Raw genomic sequence first — 21,284 nt, 5'->3', positions numbered from 1 at the left:
TTATTTCCTAATAATGTTATTTAGTTATGACTTGAGTTTTTACGTGAGTATTTAGTGTATAATTATGGAAGCGGAATGTGACGAAACGGAGGAAGACTCGCCTCGATGCGTGATCTGCAAAGGACAGTTGGCAGCAGGTGAAACTGTGAATGTAAGATCCAAAGGATTGTTAAGCCTAATTAAGTCCAGCCTAACAAGGAAAGATGACTTACACAAACAATTTGAGAATTGTCAACAAATTAATTTACACAAAGAATGTAGGAAGACCTATACTCGCAGTTCCTCAATCAGATAATTTATTTCTATGTCTGCATGTAAAGAAACTACTTCTATTAGCACAGTGCAGCCTTCATCATCGTTTAATTTAAATTTACTTAATTTTGACTTTAAAAATAAATGCTTGTTTTGTAGCAAAGAAATTGTTATTGACAAAAAACTCCAGAGCTATATAGAAAATATATTCGTTTGGTGCAAAACAAAAGTGTACAAAGTACGCTACTGAAATATGCTGAAGATAGAACCGATGATTGGGGCGAGACTGTAAAATCGAGAGTGATAGGGGTTGCCGACTTAGTAGAATGCGAGAGTCGGTACCACTCAGATTGCTTTGCCAGATTTACCAAACCATCGTTGACCACAAAAAAAGGCAGGCCAGAAAACGAAGATTTAAAAGAGGCTTTCTTAAATGTTTGCGAATATATCGAGGACAGTGATGACTGTCAACATCTAGTTTCAGACTTGGAAGAAATGATGAAAGAGTTCTCAGGGCAGAGCTACGGAACTCAACATTTTCAAAATTATGTTAGAAAAACACGTTTTTACCCTCATTTCTTGCAATTGCAAGAAATCTTGTCGAAACAACTGCAGCTGCTTCAAGGCTTCTTTAAATTGTACAGAAATGTGAGGAGTATGTGCGGGACAATGTTCGAACAGTGCAATAATAGAAGTGGACCTGGAAGATACAGCATAAGCAAGACCGTAGGAATTGGCAACTATAAGTGCAAACAGTGCTTTCATGTTCCTTCTGTCACAAGATGGAGAGAGCTCTTCACTAGAGCTCACCTTGGTGCATACCTTAGATCTATATTCATTAAAAATGAATATTACATGTTTTTTTTCTATACAAGTTGTTTTGTTATCCAATATCAATTGTTAAAACTAGGTAAATAATAATTTATTTTTGTTCCTTATTGTTTACTTATTTCTTGGAATGTTTCTTGTATCCTTGGTCTTGTTCCAGGATTGATAAATTGTAAATAATACAAATAATATGATGAAAGAGGTAGTATTTAAAAATAAGTTGCCCTAGAGCAAAAGTGAACGCAGGCGTGGGCGTGCCTAGTCCCGAGAAGCAGTATCGTCGTCGTCACGTCGGTCGTCGCGTCGGTACGAGCCTCGGCGCGCGGTCGCGGCAGCCGGTGCACACTATACTTCAAATGTTAAGTCACAGGGCACAATACGAGCGAAATATGACAAGTCATATATCATTTTAAAGCTTATAAACAGGAGAAAATATTTACTTGAAACCTCTTTATTAATGATAATTACTGGAGCCTTGTTTTAAAATAATATGCGCAAATATTCTAAATGAAATAGAAAAATTATGCATTTTTATTATTAAAGATAGAAATAACTATTAAACTAGTAAACTAATCACAAAACCTACATATCATGTTCTTAGACCGTAATTTTAGGAATCTAAAAACAACAAGATGTAAGGTCTATCTGAAATAGTTACTGAAATATAAGGGATTTTATAAAGTACTGCATTTATCCACCCTTAAAAGATTTGGAGGGCTCTAGGGAAAAAAGCAAGAGGGCTAGGGGTGGGGACTTTTGGCTGGAGACTTGTCTACATGGTAGTAGTCGATGGGAAAAAATCCAGCCTGTTAGTATTTTTTTTGTCTATCGGCCTATTTTAGGAACAGATTGACTGGACTAAAAGGCTTCTGGGGCAGAGCCCTAAGCGAATTTACTTCGTTTTTCTTTTGATAACTCATCTACAGACCAAGACCTTTCTTTGGACACCTCTACCAAGTTTCTACGCTCAGCCGTTCTCTCAAATTAGTGGAGACAAAGTTTCCAATTAAATATTTAGATTCCCCCATGTTAATCTTATGGGATAAAACCCAACTTTGATGGAAGATACTGCACAAACTAATAAAGATTTCAAAAAAAATAAAAACCCTTTGCAAAACTATAGATCAGGGCCATTCTTTTGACTTTAATCATCATAATCGGTCCAAAAATGAGGGAGGAGTTCTGTTCACAAAAATCGGCTTAGCGAATTATATAAATAGATAGATTAATAGGCAAGCATGTTTCTTTAAAACCTGTTTTCTCAGTTTGTGTGCAGCGCAGGGAAAATCTACTCATACTGTTAGAAAGATATTTTCCAGTAGATTTGCAGAATCCCTTTAAAAATTATAATAGGCTAAAAAATAAGTACAAAAAATGAATTTGAAATTAAAAAAACCATTAACATGGGCTTTATGGGTTGCCATGCTGGTGACGAAATAGGTAACAACAAAATATAAACAGAAAATCAAAACAAATGTAAGAAATTCCAATCACATGTTTTACTTACAGTGTGGGGTGAAAAATAGAGAAGTCTGTACAGTGCAATTGGATTTTGTTAGCTAGAAGCGGTTAAGCTGTGGTGAAATATCTTTGAAGATGAACCTTTTTAGTGCGATCATGTGTTCATACGTGTCAAATTTTTTGGTTATGGTTAAATCAAAACAAACAAACTGGCTACTCTACTCTTACTCTACTTAAATAAAATCACATAGTCATTACAGAATATTTACTGTGAAATAGAGACATGATTCCTAATTCCAAATAAACTAATGAATAAATTGTTATTTAATTATTGTCTTCAAATTAAGTGATGGTTGCTTTGAAAATAATTAATTTAACATAAGCAAATACTGTATTAAAATAAAGTAATACAAACAAATAAGTACAGCTGAGGTATTTTAACATTAGGTAAATGGAAAGTTTCCTTTAGAAAAGAATTACGACCTTAAAGGGCAATTTATAAATAATGGATAGTTTTGCGCAAGGTTTCTCGTCATTACGAACATTTAAGTATATGGTTTATGGGCATGGTGGAAGATGTTTGCGACTCGGTCCCTGCACTGAAGCTTTGCTTCGCAGGGACCTGATTTCAGATTATTTAATGTAAAAAGTATATGTAATGTTTATTTTTTCTAAATAAATGAATGAATTGAATTGAATGAATTATATGTTTGCTGCCTTTAGCAGAGTTAAACTTATGGAGTGATTCAAATTATTTATTGATAATAAATATATTTTCATGACTCACAACACCGTATAACATCAACAAAAGCAAACAAAGGCAAAACACCAAAATGTTTTTTTACACAAAAGATATGTTGTACGGGGATATCTATTCTGACACATTGATAACATATTTATGAGATTGTTTAAATATTAAAATAATTTGTCAATTATTCAGCTTTTTAGGGACTTATGTCCTTACAAGCCACTAGTGATATTTACTTAAGTAAATAAAATAGGTATGTTGAACTTTAGCTTATGTTCTTTATTTTCACACCTATTAATAATTGCTGCGGCACGCGTGATGCGCCAATAGTTTGGTAATAATAAAAACTAACACTTTTAACTGAACTATGATTTTATTGATGTAAATATGAACAAATTGTATCAGTGGACTGTATAGTGAAACTACAATAAATGAATTTCTATATCGAAACTGATTTGGTTGTAAACTAAATGTGAATTTAAGAATATTATGAAGCTGAAAGAAAGCAATGTTACTCGGCCGAACACGACAATCTCTAGGCTAGACCCTACTAATCATATTTCCCACAGACCACCCTTAACCCACGGTCCTAGATAGCAATTCTAAAGACAAATAGAAAGGGAGTTTATGTGACCGTATTAGTTCTTTACGCAGAAGGACGGTCTCAACTGCTTTGTTAAGAAGCCGACTTGCCCTAGCAGAACGAATGAGTGGTTTATGCGATCGTAAACAACTCTAGATGTTTGATAATATTTGAAATTTAGAAACGTAACTATCTTCTAAAAACATAAATATAAAGACACACAACAGATGAATTAGATACACTCTCCCCAACAATCATTGTTTCAAGCAAAATTACTCATAAATAAAAAACAAATTTTTGAATGAATAGTATACAAGTATTTGCCAAAATCGTGTACGCCATCTTTAATTTTGGACTTCCGAGACTCCGATTTCTTTATACCGTTTCCCTAGTAAAGGCACACAATTCTTAGTCAAAATAACCAATTATTAAACAATTTAAAGCAATTTTCTTAGGGTTGTCTTACGGATTTACTCGACTATATTCAAATCTTTGAATTATGTTTCAATTGTTTACTTATTAGTTCAGTATATTTTGAAAACACAGAAATTGATGTTGCTGACAAATGCTGTGAATACAATTCAGTGACACAAGAACAAAAAATCTATGTAAATAATACCCCCACCGCAGCAAGCCTGCAGTCTAAGCGAATTTCCATTTACCCGGTTCGTTCGACTTTTACTAAAATATTCCCACAAAATTGTCAGATTTATTTCCTATTTCTAAATAACATTAATTTTAGTGAGTACTTAGGTTTGCTGCTACGAGAAAGATATTGAGGTGTGATTTTTATTGAAATGTTGATAACTATGTTGATAGCTTAGTATGAAATAAACAAAATTGCCAAATTTGATTAAAATATATCCATAAACAACCAAACTACAACAGTTTATTTATCCTCCATAAGAATAACATGGGAATGTTAAATTTACAATTTTTAAAATTATCTCCAAACCGTTGGGCATACAACAACTCTTCAATATACGAGTACAAAATTATTTATTTTTAAGCTCTACAATATGGTTTTGGATAGAAATTAAAAAAAAATTGTGTTTTGGGGTCAAAAATAGGAAAAATCAATTTTCACCCCATAAAACTGGTTAGCAAACTCGTTCGAATAAACGTAGGTTTACACGTTTGTGCCAAAATGTCATAAAAATTGGATCATTTTTGCTCTAGTTATCCTCAAAACGATAACGTAAATCGGTTCCAGGTCTAGTCTTACCATGTGTTACATGTGTCTTACCATGAGACCTACGGTGAATTTTTGCTTAGTCCCTATATGGGAAATTCGCTAAAATTAGAGTTTTGTCTGTACACTGTTTAGAATCATAAATGTTTCGGTTAGTTTCATCGTATGGAACGAGTTTTAAGATAGGAAAGCCAAAACGCGTGCTATCTCAATTTCTGTATAAAAAGGTTTGTACATAAAAAGGTTTAGGTATAAGGTTATAAAAAGTACAAACAAAGAAACAGCCAAGAATAAATTATTCACAAACACAATTATTATTGTAGCGTATTACAATGTAAATGATCACTGTTTTACAGGGTTTTGCCCGTGGTCTGTGTGTACTGTTATCCAAGTGACAACCGGTCTATGTGCAAGATTCAAAAATGTATACATACTTCGGTCTGTCGACATTTTAGATGAGTACGGTAACGCCAAATCCTGAACATATAAATCAACAAATCCTAAATTAACGCATAGACCTATTCACGTCTTAAATTTAAATTGAAGATTCCACAGCATTTTAGAGTTTAAAGATTTGTCTAACCCTTCTAAAATGTTAACATTAAAAATTTGGACGTCCACGGGGAATAACCAGAGGTGACTAGGCCTACGTGTTAGGTACTGTAATTGGGTTATTAGAAATTATAGATAAAACATAGTCTCTTAGCTATTAAATTACAAAATCAGAGCTATATTGCTTCGGTAGTTTAGGTGTGGTTGAAATAACTGGGCGCTGGGAGGCAAAACGCGATAATTCCTCGGACGAATCGGTAACGGGGATATTCCCCGCGAGCCGGGTAGATGCAGGGAGACGTCCGCTCAATTACCCACCCGAACCAGTTTTGTCCGCCTCACGCACTGTCCGCCTCAAGCACGTCCGGGGGAAACACGGCACCGTCTAGGAGGAGTAATGGGAGATAGTTAATCAATGCTCGTAGCTCGTACAAAGCAACTCAGCCGGGCGGCAGGCACAATTTGTTTTTCAGGATTAATTTTGCCAACAGTGTCATTTAGAGGCTTCTGATTAACTATAACGAAGGTTTAGTAATTGAAAAATTATTTTTGTTCATATAATGAAATTATAAATGCCTCAAATTCAATTTTATATTTTTTATTATGAAATTAAACCGTCATAACCTAACCAAACCAACCAAACGTGCTGACAATGAAAAAATCTAATGAAGGTTTATTAATCGAAAAAATAGTTCTGTTCATAAAATAAAATTATAAATGCCTCAAATCCTATTTTTTATTTTTTATTCTAAAATTAAACTATCATAACCTAACCAAACTAACCAGACTTGCTAATAATGAAAAATCAAATGAAGGCTTAACAGAAAAAAATATTTCTGTTCATAAAATAAAACTATAAATGGGTCAAATTCAATTACATAATGTTTTAATTATAAAATTAAACCGCCATAACCTAACCAAACCAACCAAACTTGTTGATAATGAAAAAATTCAGTACAAAAAATAGTGCTACGGGTGGGATTTGAACCCGGGTCCTTCGGATCATCAGCCCAGCACTCTATCCACTACACCACCGAGGCCGTTGGCATCAATCGAATCGTCGCTGTAATGATGTTCCCTCAGCCAATCAGAAGCCTCAAAATAATACTGTAGGCAACACTGATCCTGAAATAAAAATTCAGCGGGCGGCAGGCCCCTTCGTTCAACGTTTGTTCCGAATCGAATTGAAAGAATCTAGGTAAGATCGAAATCTAATTCCAATCCAATTTCCAAAAGGAATGGAAAGGTTTGAAAGAAAATAGGAAAAGAGGAACACGGTCAACACGGAACACGGAATGACGGAATACGGAACATAGAGTTTGCTTTGCCGCCCAAATTCCTGTGCACTGTGCAGTCGCAGTCGCAGTGCTGTGCATCAGTTATTTTTATAACCAAAAACGTCGCCAGCGGTGATTCGTTATTGATATTATTTGTGTTTGATACGTAATAAAGTTAATTAGCTGTATTAGATGACAATGACGATTTATATTTTTTAGTTGATGAGGATGAGATGGCAGCAACAACCTTTGTGTAGCAGATGTACGTATTTCCAGTGAAATTATCGGTTAAAAATATATAATTTAGCCTAGAGAACTTATATTTGGCTTGTTTTAGAATTCAGCATTTGTTTTACATTCAAATATTTACGAGCTGTTTTAATTTAAGTACTTTGCAGTGTCTGGTTTTATTCAGATTAAGTAAGTTTATTATCTGCTAGAAAAATTTACCTTTAGAGGTTGCAGCTTTTAAGTTAATCTTTACAAAGTAGGCCTAGGCCTAAGTAATTCTGACCATAGGCCTATCTAGGCTAGGTAGCCTACCTCTTAAATGTGAATGAGCGACATGCACGTAGGCCCTATTAAGCTGAAATGTTATGAGTGGGGAAGGAAATTTTAGTGTAGGCCTATTAATAGGCTAGGCTGGATTGTCATTTAGGTACCAACTTTGGCCTTGGTTGACATTGTAAGAAACGGATAGGCTAGCCCTAGGGAGTAACCATCTCTAAAGCCATGATTACAAGAGGCTAGTATATTAGGCTGGTTACAGGGCAGATTAATTGCCATTAGTGCATTTCATGTTCGCAGGATACGCATCCGATAACCGAACGTGGATTAGGCGTCTGGCAGTGACGTCAGCGGGTTGTGGCGCCCCGGAACACATTTACCACGATATGATTTACAGTCATCGGTGTTCGTGGTGTATTGGATAGAGTACTCGGCTGATTTACAAGAAGTATCTAGAGATTGAATCCAATAGATGACATTAAGTTATCTTTTTGTCAAAGATTTTGCTTGGAATGCAATTTCTTCTTGATTGTAGCCTACATCTTTTGTTAGAATTTATTGATGTTCATAAAATAATATTATAAATTATTTTATGAACATAATTTAACTTTCATTCGAATTGTTCATTATCAGCAAGTTTGGTTAGTTATGTAGGTTAGGTTATGACAGTAACTGCTGGACGCCTAATACACGCCCGGTTACCGGACGCGTATCATCTGCCTTTCAAGTTACCTGAGGCAGGTTAGCCTGTCTGCCGACTGGCTTGGTGTGAACATGGCATTCGGCTGAGAACGTGGCATCTGAATATAGGCTTGCTATTAAATTTATAAGGATACTTAATTATAGCCTACTCAACATTGTTATACAGGGTGTTTTTTTTAACGCGACCCAAATTAAAAGTAGGTAGCCTAGTGTGAGACACATTTTAACCCTCCGAGTGTCCCTAGTTTTGGCCTTAATGTTTGCCTATTTTTTGCGCATTTGCAAGGTTTTATTAAAACGGATCTAAGAAGCTTAAAAACAATGTTAATTATACTGTTCTATATACCATTTTGTTTGGAAAATCATGGGCTTCAATATTATACATAAAACATAAGAAACTTTATGAGGATTACAAATATATAATAATATAATGAAGTAGATTTGCAAATAAATAAGTTATGGGCAAAAAACAGATTTCAGTACATAGCGTTTAGCTAAGAATGCATAGCCTAACCATAGCTAGGAATCTGGCTGATAATTTACATCATTATCACTACCTACTTCTTCAGGATCATCAACCAGCCCTTCAAAATTACTTAAATCTTCTTATAATGCACCACGTATATCACTACTTTTGATTTTTAACACTAAAACAATGATTTTAAACGTAATAAAACACATCAGTCATCGTTGCGAGGTTAACCAAGCTGTTAACAAATACGCACGTCAGCTGTCTGCTACAATTATGATCGGCTCGAGAAAAAAAAGCGCTTAGAGACAGACCTCGGGAGAAAGCTTAGAATCTGCCAAATAAAACTATACCTAACCCGATCCAGTTCAATCCGATTTGGTCAGTCATAGAGCCTTCGCCGTAAACAGTGTTTGTGAGTCGAAAAATTGACACAAAACACTACACAAAGTGTGTTATGTGTCGATTTCTCGACACATAACACTCGGAGGGTTAAGAAAAAAATAACTTAAGCTTAGTAATTTTTATGTTGGTATCCCTGTTTTCTTTACTTCATTGCTGATTAGGTAATATGCATTGTTGCATAGCTATCTCATTTATGAGTACAGTATTAATTTAGGCCTAGTTGGGAATTTATTGTAGAGAAGACACAACATTCAAAGAGTTGTATGAATATGTCAAAAGTAGGCTAAATTATTGGTTTCATCGTTTCATGCCAAGCCAAGAAAGGTTTGAATTTTTTTACAGTTGCGATTCCAGTAGGACACCTTTTAAACCTAAGTTTATAAATGAACTATTATGTTTTTGACATACAGGCTACAAATTTCAGCAAACCCGTTCCTTAGTCAAAAACTAAAAAAAAACTTACACATAGCCTATATATGTGTAGGTACCTAGGTACTGTGGTATATCTTAAGCCCCTGTCACACGGAGCTGGTTCCAGCAGCTAGTTCTCGCTGCGAGAACCAGCAGCTTCAGTTGCTACTACAGAACTAGCGCTACAACTTACAAGTCTGGGGATGTAATTGGATGTAACTACACACTCCGTAGGTAGCAAAAATAATGTTGGTATTATAAGTGATGTTTTGTCAATGATCAGCCATTATAGAAGTAAAAAGTGCCACGAAAAATTAAATATTAATATATAAAAACACTACTATTGTATCTACTACAGTCATGTAAACTAACTAATTGAAATCAAATAGGTTTTGTGGTAGGCGTATAACAAAAGGAATTTATCTTTCATCAACACAAAAAAAATCACATTCATTTAATTAATATATGTGAGATGTAGCAATCGTAACAACGAGAAAAATATGACAATGCGTGAACAAATTTCTAAACATGAAAGTTTAAATGTATTCTTGATTAGTTAAAATGTGTTCAATTAATTTAAATTCATTTTTCTTAAAGCGATAACTAGCACGATTCTGTCAGACTACAGCTGGGTGGTCACACGACCTGCTAGTGACTCTTCAAGCGCTTGTAATATTAAACTGTTTAAAACCTCCAGCGGCTGGAGATACCAGCTCATGCGAGTGTTTCTAGCAGATGGAGAATAGTCACACGATGCTGGTTTTCTGCTGGTTCTAGCTGCTAGTTACTAGCGGCGAGAAAACCAGCTCCGTGTGACAGGGGCTTTAGACAAAAATTGCATCAGTGTATGACATAAAAACATCTATGGTCTTATAAAAAAATCAGTTTAGGCTTTAAGAACAACTTATTTTGTCAAAGCTCTTAAATAACTGCAATAGTATATGAAATTAAACAACTATTATTGTCGGATGAAAAAAATAATTTGTTAGAATGGCTACTAATTAATTTGTCAAAGTTCTTTTTCTTAAAAAAAAAAAAAAAATTCCCTGAACAAACACACCAGTAGGCCTTTCCACTAAACGTTCACTGTCATTTCTTTCAACACTAGCCAACAATCTTGTAATTTGTTCTTCTTCGTCCATTTTAAAATATCGCTAAATAAGGTTGGTAAATAAGGTCACAAGGGCACATACGGAACTAGGCTCCAGGAAACCTGTTACATCACAGGACGCACACAGAAGCTACTTCCAGTAGTGAGACAAACCACTCCCCAAGGTCGACTGACAACTGGGAATGGGCTAAGAGTAGCCTAAACCAATTCCGCGAAAGAGGTACGGCAGGGGACAGCCCTGCCGAACACAAAACTATGGTTTTTATTATAGAAAAATGTTGTGACTGTGAGGTAACCTCCGTGATGCGCCCGATGGAAGGTTAAATTTGTACATTTGTCAATATAGTTGATTTATTAGGTACTGGAATCGCACCTAGAAACCTAATTTCAATCCTTTGTTGGCATAAAACAAAAAATTTACTTTGGTTATAACGGTTAACGTAACCTTATAACTCTCCAAGCTTGGGGAAACACCATGTTGTGTCTTCTACAATAAATTACCAGCTACACTAAACCTCATAAATAACTATGCAACAATGCACGTATCAGCTGATTGGCAATGAAAAAAAAAGAAACAGGGATGCCAACATATTAAGCTTGTTCTGTCATTAAAATTTGTATGACAGTACTTTTAATTTGGGTTGTGTTTACAAAAAGATACCCAGCAGTTTTTTTTACAGCTGAATAGCCTAACCTAACCTTACCTAAGTACTTCAGATAAGTGATTGTACAACAGTACTATCCAAGACTTAAAAGCTTTTAGGCTTAACTTTCTGGGTTTTTTTAATTTGTCTATTTTCTTTGACCACAATCTTAGTGTTGTTATTGGTTACAGGAATTAGCTTCAAACTGGGGAACTTATTGAGGAAAGGTCTAACAATTACCCCAAGGGTTGACCAACAAGATGTTTTAAAAATTCCCGAGTCAGCCGATTCCTCTAGCAGCATGGAGGTAAGTTAAAGATCTTTTCTGTTTGGTAACTTGTTCAGAATGAATGTTTAGATGTGAAGTAGAATTATTTAGCCTATATGACTTTATAAACTGTAGCCACTCAACCATAATAACCTTAAAACCATAAATGAGCCAAGCATGAATTTTATCAACTGTGAAAAATCTGTATTTATCCATGAAATAATGGTCACAACTTGAACATGGGATCCTATTTTGGATATCCCAAAACAGTCAACACCTGCAGTGTTGATGAATTGTTGATTCTCGGTAGGCCTACTTTATGAATTTAGATTCAAAATATCCATTTCAGAATCCCAACACATTCGCAGTAGCTTCGTGATAAACACAATTACAACACTAGAAACCGGGATTTACTTATATACCCCATCATCACTCTACGACATCTTTAGTAAAGACCATTCACTACATGGGAATTAAATTGTACAATACAATAAACTTCCGAATGTCTTGAGAAGTGTAGCAATAAGTTTAGCACAATTTGCAGCTACTAATATCAAAACTAACTTTATAATATGTATTTCTAACCAGAAAGACATATTATAAAGTTAGTGTTTTTTAAAATTGTTCTCAAATATTATAAGCTGGTCCTGTTCCTCGTCATAACATTTTATGATAGGTTTTAATGTTAACCTTGTTGATTTTTCATGTTAGCCTACATAGATGGATTTTTTGTTATGCAATTTTACAAATATTCACTACCATAAATGTTTTGTAAATTTTTTATGTTTTACAGATATGTTTTATTATTAAATTATATAAATCCTGTTATTTAGTTTTAAGCATGACCAATATCCCTATCAATTTTCAGTTAGGCTATGCAATATTTTTCTTAGATGTTACAAAATTTGTTGGTTATTATTACTAAATACGTTTAAGACTGTTATTTAGTTTTAAGAAAGGACTACCTATTTTAAATGTTATAAGATGACAAAGCACCTGTACATTTACCTGTAAACTCTGTACGTTATATGCCAATAAACATGAGCCCCCGACAGATTGTGCGGTTGTTAATTACGAATTTCTGTTAAATACTGTAATTCTTTACGATACGAAGCCTTACAGAATGGACAACTTATGGTAAACTGAGGTACATATTTTACGTCTCATAAACCATCATAGAAACAAGTAGGCCTACTAGATGAGGAAATATTGTAACACCACATTCTGTGAGTGGTTCGTATAGTTATGTTCAGTAAAAAAATTGGTTTGTTAACTATAGCGCTATAGAATTTATATGGGAGTCAATAAAAAACTAATTTATTTGTAACTTTGTTGTCAGATTATTTTTAACCTTTTACTTACTGTTTACCCAAACCAATACAAGTTTATTTTAGATCTATATGATTTATTTGTTTGTTCCAGAATACGGAACAACCTGATGATGATTTCATGATGGATTTTGAGTCAGGTAAGTGATCACAGTTGTGCTGATCTGTAGCTGATGGGGTGTTGGGGTGTTATGGAAGTTAGGAACATGAACTCGACTTAGCATATGAGTTGGTAGGTGTTGGTATATCCCAAAAAATTACCGGTCAGGTTAACTTAACTGAAGGATTAGGAAGCGCTGGATCTGTTTAAAGACTTTACCCTGAAGCTGATTGTGCCCATTGCCGTAAACACTCTAAGCTAGCTTTTGATAAGCTGTGATTTAGATTTAACTAACTTATAACATGCACAACTTAGATTACCTCTACCTGAAAAACTCAGAGCTGCATTGACATAAATAAATCAATAAATGCCTTACTATTGAATACTGAAATTGTGACTAAGATAATATTGTGGACTAGTTAATTACTTTGATTGGCAGGAGAGAAATATCGATCAATCTAACACCATGTGATTTCTGTTACATTGTCCCAACAAGTTTTATGCCAGTGTCCGACGTTACAACTCCAAAACTACTTCCTAAAACCCTGGTTTCTCCCCAGCAACCCCTGACTAAAAGCTAACTATTTTATATTCGTGTATTTGGCAAACTTAATATCTTATTTAGGTACTTGTTAACCTGTTAGTCTGATGTAGTGCTTGATTTGCGATAGAGTGAGCGAGACGAGGTTAGTGTTTCTTTTCTATTTGTTTCTCTCGAAAAATCCAGACTGACATTTGTTGTAGCCAGATTGAAAGGAATTTGGGCTAGTAACTTTTTTCTTGCGTGCTGGTTATACATATGGAATGGTAACACGCACGGCACTTATCAAATTAGAGAATGTTACTTTATGGGTGTTTTTTTTTTTTTTTTTTTTTGTTAGAGTCCAATACCAAGTCTAATAATCAGCTAATAAAAGAGAAAGATGAGTAATATTAAGATAAAAAAAATAAATAACAATAATATTTTAAAAAACAATCCATCAGCACAAGTGTACTTGGTCCAAGAGACTCGTTCACGTCGTTTCAAGCATGTTTTAACTTTGAAAAAAAAGAATAAAATCAAATAATTTTTTTACATTTAACAATAAAAAAACTTGTAATAAACTTGCATATTAAAACAAGTAGCATCTCATATTTCAAGTTTCTGTCACATCCATCAGTATACACCTATTAAGAAAATACAACATTTTTTGAATTAAATTAAGCAAATAAATAAATGATCCGTCAACAAATAAACAAATCAATGACAAAAATCTGTGTGAGTGAATAATTCAGACCAGTTTTGACATGGGTATAATTTTGCAGGAAGTTGTAGATTGCAGTTGAATTTGAGTTTAAACATATGTTGACTGAACTCTCCATCCTTTCTCCTGAAAACAGCTGCCCTGATACTGTGCCAACGATATGATATGGAAGGTTTCAGTACATTGATGTGCGATATAAAATTAATAATGCTCTGCTTGTGTTTTTTGACTCTCTGTCTAAAATTCAACATTATTATTTACTTATTCATTTGGTTTTGAAAAAAAGACTTAGTTATGTAGACTTGAAAATGGCACAGCTTTCGAAAACATGTCTCTGGTCTATTGCAATTACAATCTAGTAGACTCCCTCTTATCCGGACTCCTCGGGACCGAGGCCAGTCCGGATAACACGTTTTCCGGTTAAACCGACGTCCCCAAAAACGCGTTAAAACGGACTGTTAACTGTGATATTCGACTTAAATTTAGGAGAGCATTGTATTTAGGCACGTGATCACTGGTCTCAAATCTTTCCCACGAGAACAGTTGTTTCAGTACTGCCCACTTCCTGCAGAACTAGTCCAGTTAAACCAATGTGTTGATAAAAATTGTCCGGTTAAAGAGATGTCATTTCCGCCGAGTGTAGTCCGGTTAAACCGATGTCCGGTTAAAAGGTGTCCGGATAAGAGGGAGTCTACTGTATAATGAAATAAAATACTAATAGAAATGTTAAAGCTGAGTAGTATTATTTTAAAGTAAAAATACTTGTAGTAAAAGTAAAAATACTATCAAAGTTTGGAATTAGTATAATAATCCTTTTTTTTATTTTGTAGGTATTGACACGTGGATTATTGACAAAGATGATTCAATTGGCTCGTTTTCTTCTCTTGATAGAACAGGAAGAGATGGTAATAAGGAAAAAAATATGAATAAAGAAAACATCAAGAAGTTATCATCATCTATGTCCAAGAATTCACTTAGAAGTTTTAGGATAAGGAAAAGAGTCTCTTATGAGGAACTGTCTTCAGAGTCAGAAAGTGAGATGAATAACAGATTAGAAGATGAATTTAGCAAGATAAAGAGGAAAAGACATTCAGAACCCCCCAGGGTGACAAATTATATGTCTTCGTCTAGAAAGCACTCTTCAAAAGACCTAATAAAAGATGTAGAGAATTTAAGCTCTGAGGAGATATCTTTAATATTGTCAGATGAAGACAGAGATTATTACTCTCCTGGAAGTAAGCGGGAAAGACTCCTTTCAATTGAAAATGTTTCCTCTACAATGGATAGTAGTTCATCATCTTCTTTACCTCATATTAAGTCCAATCCAAAGGTGACCAGTTACAATTTTAATTCTATTCAATCTGAATATGGCAAGACAAATAAAAAACTCTTCCAAGATGTTTTCAAGAGAAGAATTTCAACAGAAAATACTTCTCAAGTAATCCAGATACACAGGGACTCGTCATCTTTTGATAAGAGACATATAAGATATTCAAAGAAAGACAGTTGTAACTTCAACACACATTATCCTATAAAGGAGCTTAACACCCTGCTTGAACAAGTTTCTACGGAAGCCAATTATGATGATTGTGTTTTCTCAACACCTTTGAACAAAACCCAAGATAAACTCAAAACATTCCCTGCTATAGTTGATAATAAAATAATGACAAACGATTCTTCTAATCCGAAACATGCAGAGAAGATTAAAGAAAGTCAGTCACTGAAATGTAACATTTGTGGATACTTGTCTGCTGAACTTTTTATCCATAAGTCTCACCAGATAATGATACACAAAGATAAAACTAATTTGGAATGTGAATACTGTAATTACAAGGCCACCCAGCATGCCAGCCTAGCCACTCACATCCGAGTGCACTTCCGCAAGGACTGCCCTTATTGTGATTATAATTGTTGTTTGAAATCCAGTTTGAAATCCCATCTTCTGAGGTACCACCAAAAGGCTTACCCTTACAGCTGTAAAACTTGCGGTTACTCTTGTGAAACCCAACAAAAATTGAATGATCATTTACAATTACACGGGTTGAAAAAGTTCCAATGTAGTGAGTGCTTTAAATTCTATTCAAGCAAAATATATTTATCAGCACATGTCAAGAAGCATTTGGTGAAGTCAAAAACAGTAAAATGTCACAAATGCGGCCGAACCTTTTCTCAAATTCGGAGTTTGAAGCTTCACATGAAAAGTCATGGAAAATTGGATTCTTTCCTCTGTTCCACCTGCAACGCCTCCTTCTCGAAGAAATTACATTTTGAAAATCATATAAAGAAGCACCCAGTAGTCCTTAAAAATTTTAATTGTGAAAAATGTGGTTTAGCATTTATGCGGAAAAACCACCTCACACTCCACATGCGAGTTCATTTACCCAAGCAAACTAAATGTAAATACTGCTCGTTCCAATGTACTGATGCAAGGGAAATGATAAATCACATGTGTGTTCAACTAAATAAATTATATGCTGTTCAAAAGCGATCTCTCAGTTTTGAACGTAAAGAAAAAGATGAAAGGAGCAACAATGTCAAAACTAGAACCAATATTAAAGCAAAATTAAGAAAAGTGTCCCATAAAGAATATGACAAGTTAGCTGAAAACCTCACTAGACCTGAAATTTTGGTTTCAAAATCAGAGAATATGAAGAAACCTGGAAATAGAAGACCTAGGGTATTGGCACTTCGAGAAAATGTACGCCATTTCAAAACAGGATCTAAGGATGAAATGAAAAATGCTAAACTTTCAAAACACAGTAGGAATCCTGAACGTAAACGGGGCAGACCCAAAAAACAATTAATTGAAGGAAAGTCTAATTCTCACATCAGGAATAATGCAATTAAAAATGGAACTCGCAAACATAACTCTGCTTGGAAAAGTGTAAACATTGTCAAAAGGCAGAGAAGGGATGTTAAAAGGATAAAAAAATATAACTTGTTTAAAGGGTTAGAGATAGCTGGTCTTTTATCAAAGCAAAAAGAATTCATGAAGGAATTATTAGTTGAGCCAGTAGCTTTTACAAATAACAGTTTTATAGAGTGTTACTATCAGAGTCAACAACCGTCTTCCACAACAACTTTTCATCACCATGAGGAACGTCACTTGAGAAGACCTACTTTGCTCTCTTGTAGGTTTTGTTCCTACAAAACAAACTCTCAGCAACTTTTAAAGTTCCATGTTGACAAAAACCACACTTGGGACCCGGCTGTTGTCAGTAAGTTGTTTAGACCTTGAATTGGCTCGATGTCACATACTGTGGATTGTTCTGTGTAGCCATACATGTAAGGAAAAATGTAAGTAAACTTAATGGCTGTACAGTTGAGTCCCGATTATCTCATCTTATGTTACCTGTGGTGCTTTTTGTAACCCTCCCTGCGGATGATCGAGTACAACCCCTTGGCCAACCCTGGCTCTTGACATTTTCTGACCATTTGATCACCCTGCATACCACACAGTACTTCAACTTTTAGCTTGACGACTATTAATTTTTATATATTTATCAATATATAAGTAACAGATAGTGTTTTTATTAACTTCGTTGATTTTTTTATGTGATTGGTGATGAATTCAAAACAAAATAACTGGTTTCAATTCAGGACAAACCAAAGCCTTGGAAGGTTTGCTAACTAACAGAAAAACTCCATTGATATCATGACTTTTTATACGTCTACAATGTTTTTTTATTAATCATATTCCGTTTAATCCAAAATTTTAGCTTCTCCGACCTCACCGCGGCTAGTTTAGGTCAGATAATTGAGACTCTGCTGTACAAACTTTGTAAAACCACTCTTGCCTTTTACATATCCCATGGCTTTTTAGAACAAAATTCTGTGTAAAGGATTGAAAGATGCTATGAAAACTAGTCTACTTTAATTCCACGGAAGTGCTTTTACATATTTGAATATTTATATATTGAATAGTGTATACCGGTATATCGATTTTAATATTTTATATTGTAAGTGAAATAATTTAATCTAAACCGAGAAATGTATAAACGAACGTGTCATATTTGCTCCTTTTAGTGTTTTCCATTCTGATTAAATCAAGCAGTTTTAAATTTGACATTTTTCTTGCTAAGTATTTTTTAATACATTGCTATAAGTTCTCATGGATTAATGGCAGTTAAGAGGTTTTTTGTTTTATTTAATCAAATTTACACTACCTTCGGGTCCTTGCTTACATAGATCTTGTCTTTCCACAACATCTTGCTTCAATTTTTGAATAAATTTTCCAAATATGATTTTGCAGTTTACTTAGCTAATGTAATAAAATTAATTTATCCTCGCCTCAAATTATTGTACATGTGTATTTGCTACTTTCTGGTTCTGTACAAATATTAATCCTTGAACTTTTCTCTGGCATGTTTGTGTTATATTGCTTTTAACATTTTATTAGTTTTTTTGTTGTAAATTAAGTTAAACTGTATGTCTGTGAATGTATTACAACTATTAACTAACTATCATAAAATTAAGTAATTTTATGGAATTTTTCAAACATTGTTTTTGACTTGGTATGGGCATAGATTAAACCATTGACTATTGGATACTAGTCAAAGATTAAATATAGTGTACTCACTTGGTAGATTTGACATCCGTAGATCAGCTGAAGTCTTTATTATGGTTCTGTCTGGTGCCGCTAGGGGCGTGTTTTTGTTTACATTTTGTTTCTTGTCATTTCAATTATTTAAAACCTCGATTAGCCATTCAAAGCTATTTAATCCTAAACCATAGTTTGTCTCCTGGTTATATAACCAAACAAAATTTTGTGGACATTAGCTCCCATTATCACCAACATGAACTAGATATGGAAAACAAACTTCAAAATTGACTATGGGATGAGAAGAATACTTGTGTTGATTAGTCAAATATACTAAGCTGCATCTTGCATGTTGTAACTCAATTGTAATGTAATGATACGATAAGTTATAAAGAAGTATTTTTGTAAAATCTTTTTTGACTTTGGCCACAGTATGCATATTGATTTCCAAAAGAAAACCTAGTTTTTTATGCAGTTTTCTCAACTGCACCTCATGAATATAAATGTGATTGTTTCAATAATTAAAAAAAAATATGTTTTCAAAGTTGATCCATGTAAAGTAAGTGATGTCTTGATGTGAGATTTTTTTTATGTCCAAAACTTGACATTATTTTAAGTAATGTTCATAGTTCACTTTAGTTGATGAAAACCTGAATCTTACAGATACTGTTTGGAAAATTATTGTTATAGGCTAAAAAAGTTTTTCCTTGGTAGATTTAATATAGATATATTGGATAACAACAATATAGTATGCATGTTTTAAATGTAATATAAATAAAATTGTCCTCGATTGCCCAACATGCAGTGTACTTGTTATAGAGTCATAGAGTCTTTAAAGTACTAAAAGTATGCACAAAACATAATGTTGCACTTTTTAATATACTATTTCACATTATAACTTATTACAGTGTTTGGAATTTGTTTTACTACTTGTAATTACCTGACCATGGTAATAACTTTTACCTCTTTGCCTTTCTAACATGGACATTTAACTCCTAAAAGGCAACCAGTGTAAACAAAATAATTTGACAATCACTTGATAAATCTCATCTTTGACACTGTTATAAAGCCTTCATTTGCAATGTTTTTATAATTTCAAGAATTGGAGATATCTTAAAATGTTTTTTTAAATACAGAATAATTAGTCTATTAACATACCCAATCGGTAAATCATGGGGTCAGTCAGTATAAGGTTGTCAGAGTGTACACTGTACTACTGTACAACCAATACATTGATGTCTTAGGATACGATTAATGGTTGTAATTTTCATGTTTTAGGTGACTAAAGTCACAGAAAACATACTACTATAACCCAGAATGCCAACCGCATGGTAAAAACCATTAAGTGTTTTGAGAGAGCTTTGCCTGTCAATCCGTAGGCAGCGCCACCAGCGTTGCCATGCACTCAGCATAGCAACGCTTGTGGCGCTGTCTACGGATTGACAGGCAAAGCTCTCTTAAAACACTTAATGGTTTTTACCATGCGGTTGGCATTCTGGGTTATAGTAGTATGTTTTCTGTGCTAAAGTGAATGATCATGTCATTTTGTTATATATATATAATTCTCTAAAGTAGTTGAGCTATTGTACAGTTTGTGTAAATATATTTATATTTTGCTATTGGATATAAATGTCTGTATGAAATAATAATTGCTCTTTTTATAACTTGTTATTTAAATTGTCAACACTGAAGGATATAAATTTTTGAAAGGGTGAATTTGTTGTACAAATATTGTAAAATTTACTATGGCTGAAATAAAATCTACCTTTTACATTTTGAATATGTTGTTTCTGTCTTCAAATTTTAATTCATACATGATTCATAACATTTAGCTATTTATATATTTTTTCATTTTATAAAATTTTTATAATTTAACCAACCAAGTGCAGGGTTAAGTTTCATGTTGTTAAAAAATACCCTGCTGCAGCAAGCCTGCAGACAAAGCAAATTTCCATTTGCATGATTCGATTTTCTCTTAAATCTACGAGGTAATACTGTATTAGGTTAAACAAGTACCTAAGTTTGCTGCTACAGGAAGGATAGATAATAAAGTGTGTTTTTGTAAAGTATCAATAGCTTAGTACATTAGAAATAAATTTGCCATTTGCAATTTGATAAAAATATATTCACAAACATGCACACACATGAACACTTTACTTCTCCATAAGAATAACATGGGAATTTTTAATTTACACTTTTATGGAATTTACTCCACAGTCATTAGGTGTATGAAAACACTTCAATACTAAATTATTTTGTTTTTTAAGCTCTACAAAATGGTTTGGAAAGAAATTGCAAACTTTAATATTTTGAGGTTCAAAAATGGGGAACAATTTTTACTCCATAAAACCCCGTTCCCATGGTCCGGTCATGATGGTTTGCGAACTCACCTAAGTTCATCCCGGTCTACACCTTCAAGCCAAATTTCTTCAAAATCTGACAAAAATTACTTAAGTTGTCGTGTTCACGGACACATAGATTTATATATATATATATATACATTTGAACCAATTGTGTTTTTGGCCTCTGGAGGCATCAAGATGAAAAAGTAAATCGGTCACGGGCTTACGTCTTGCTGCGTCACCTTTGGTAATAGCTACTTCACTGTAGGGAAATCAGCCAAAACCAAACAAATGAATTCAAAAATTTATTTTTGAAACCT

General features: G+C 33.9%; 1 protein-coding gene across 1 annotated transcript; it reads left to right on the top strand.

Moving 5' to 3' along the window:
- Window positions 1-64: 64 nt before the first annotated feature.
- Window positions 65-19,984, top strand: LOC128992824 (zinc finger protein 568-like). The gene is made up of 5 exons (XM_054416566.1): window positions 65-151; window positions 10,589-10,718; window positions 11,334-11,449; window positions 12,833-12,878; window positions 14,913-19,984. The coding sequence occupies exons 1-5, from the start codon at window positions 65-67 to the stop codon at window positions 17,318-17,320; spliced, it is 2,787 nt and encodes a 928-aa protein (XP_054272541.1). The 3' UTR covers window positions 17,321-19,984.
- Window positions 19,985-21,284: the final 1,300 nt, after the last annotated feature.

The sequence above is a fragment of the Macrosteles quadrilineatus genome, unplaced genomic scaffold (genome assembly GCF_028750875.1).
Source record: "Macrosteles quadrilineatus isolate MER2022 unplaced genomic scaffold, UCM_ALF_1.0 Scaffold_4__1_contigs__length_99947679, whole genome shotgun sequence".
NCBI lineage: Eukaryota > Metazoa > Arthropoda > Insecta > Hemiptera > Cicadellidae > Macrosteles > Macrosteles quadrilineatus.
This window is presented reverse-complemented; position numbering and strand designations above follow the sequence as displayed.

What these genes read in the sequence shown, in the direction of transcription:
- LOC128992824 (XM_054416566.1), top strand. Translation starts at nt 65, where the DNA reads ATGGAAGCGGAATGTGACGAAACGGAGGAAGACTCGCCTCGATGCGTG. An exon ending in AAACCAATTCCGCGAAAGAG is followed by an intron (nt 10,719 to 11,333) that starts GTACGGCAGGGG and finishes TATTGGTTACAG; the next exon opens with GAATTAGCTTCAAACTGGGG. An exon ending in ATTCCTCTAGCAGCATGGAG is followed by an intron (nt 11,450 to 12,832) that starts GTAAGTTAAAGA and finishes TGTTTGTTCCAG; the next exon opens with AATACGGAACAACCTGATGA.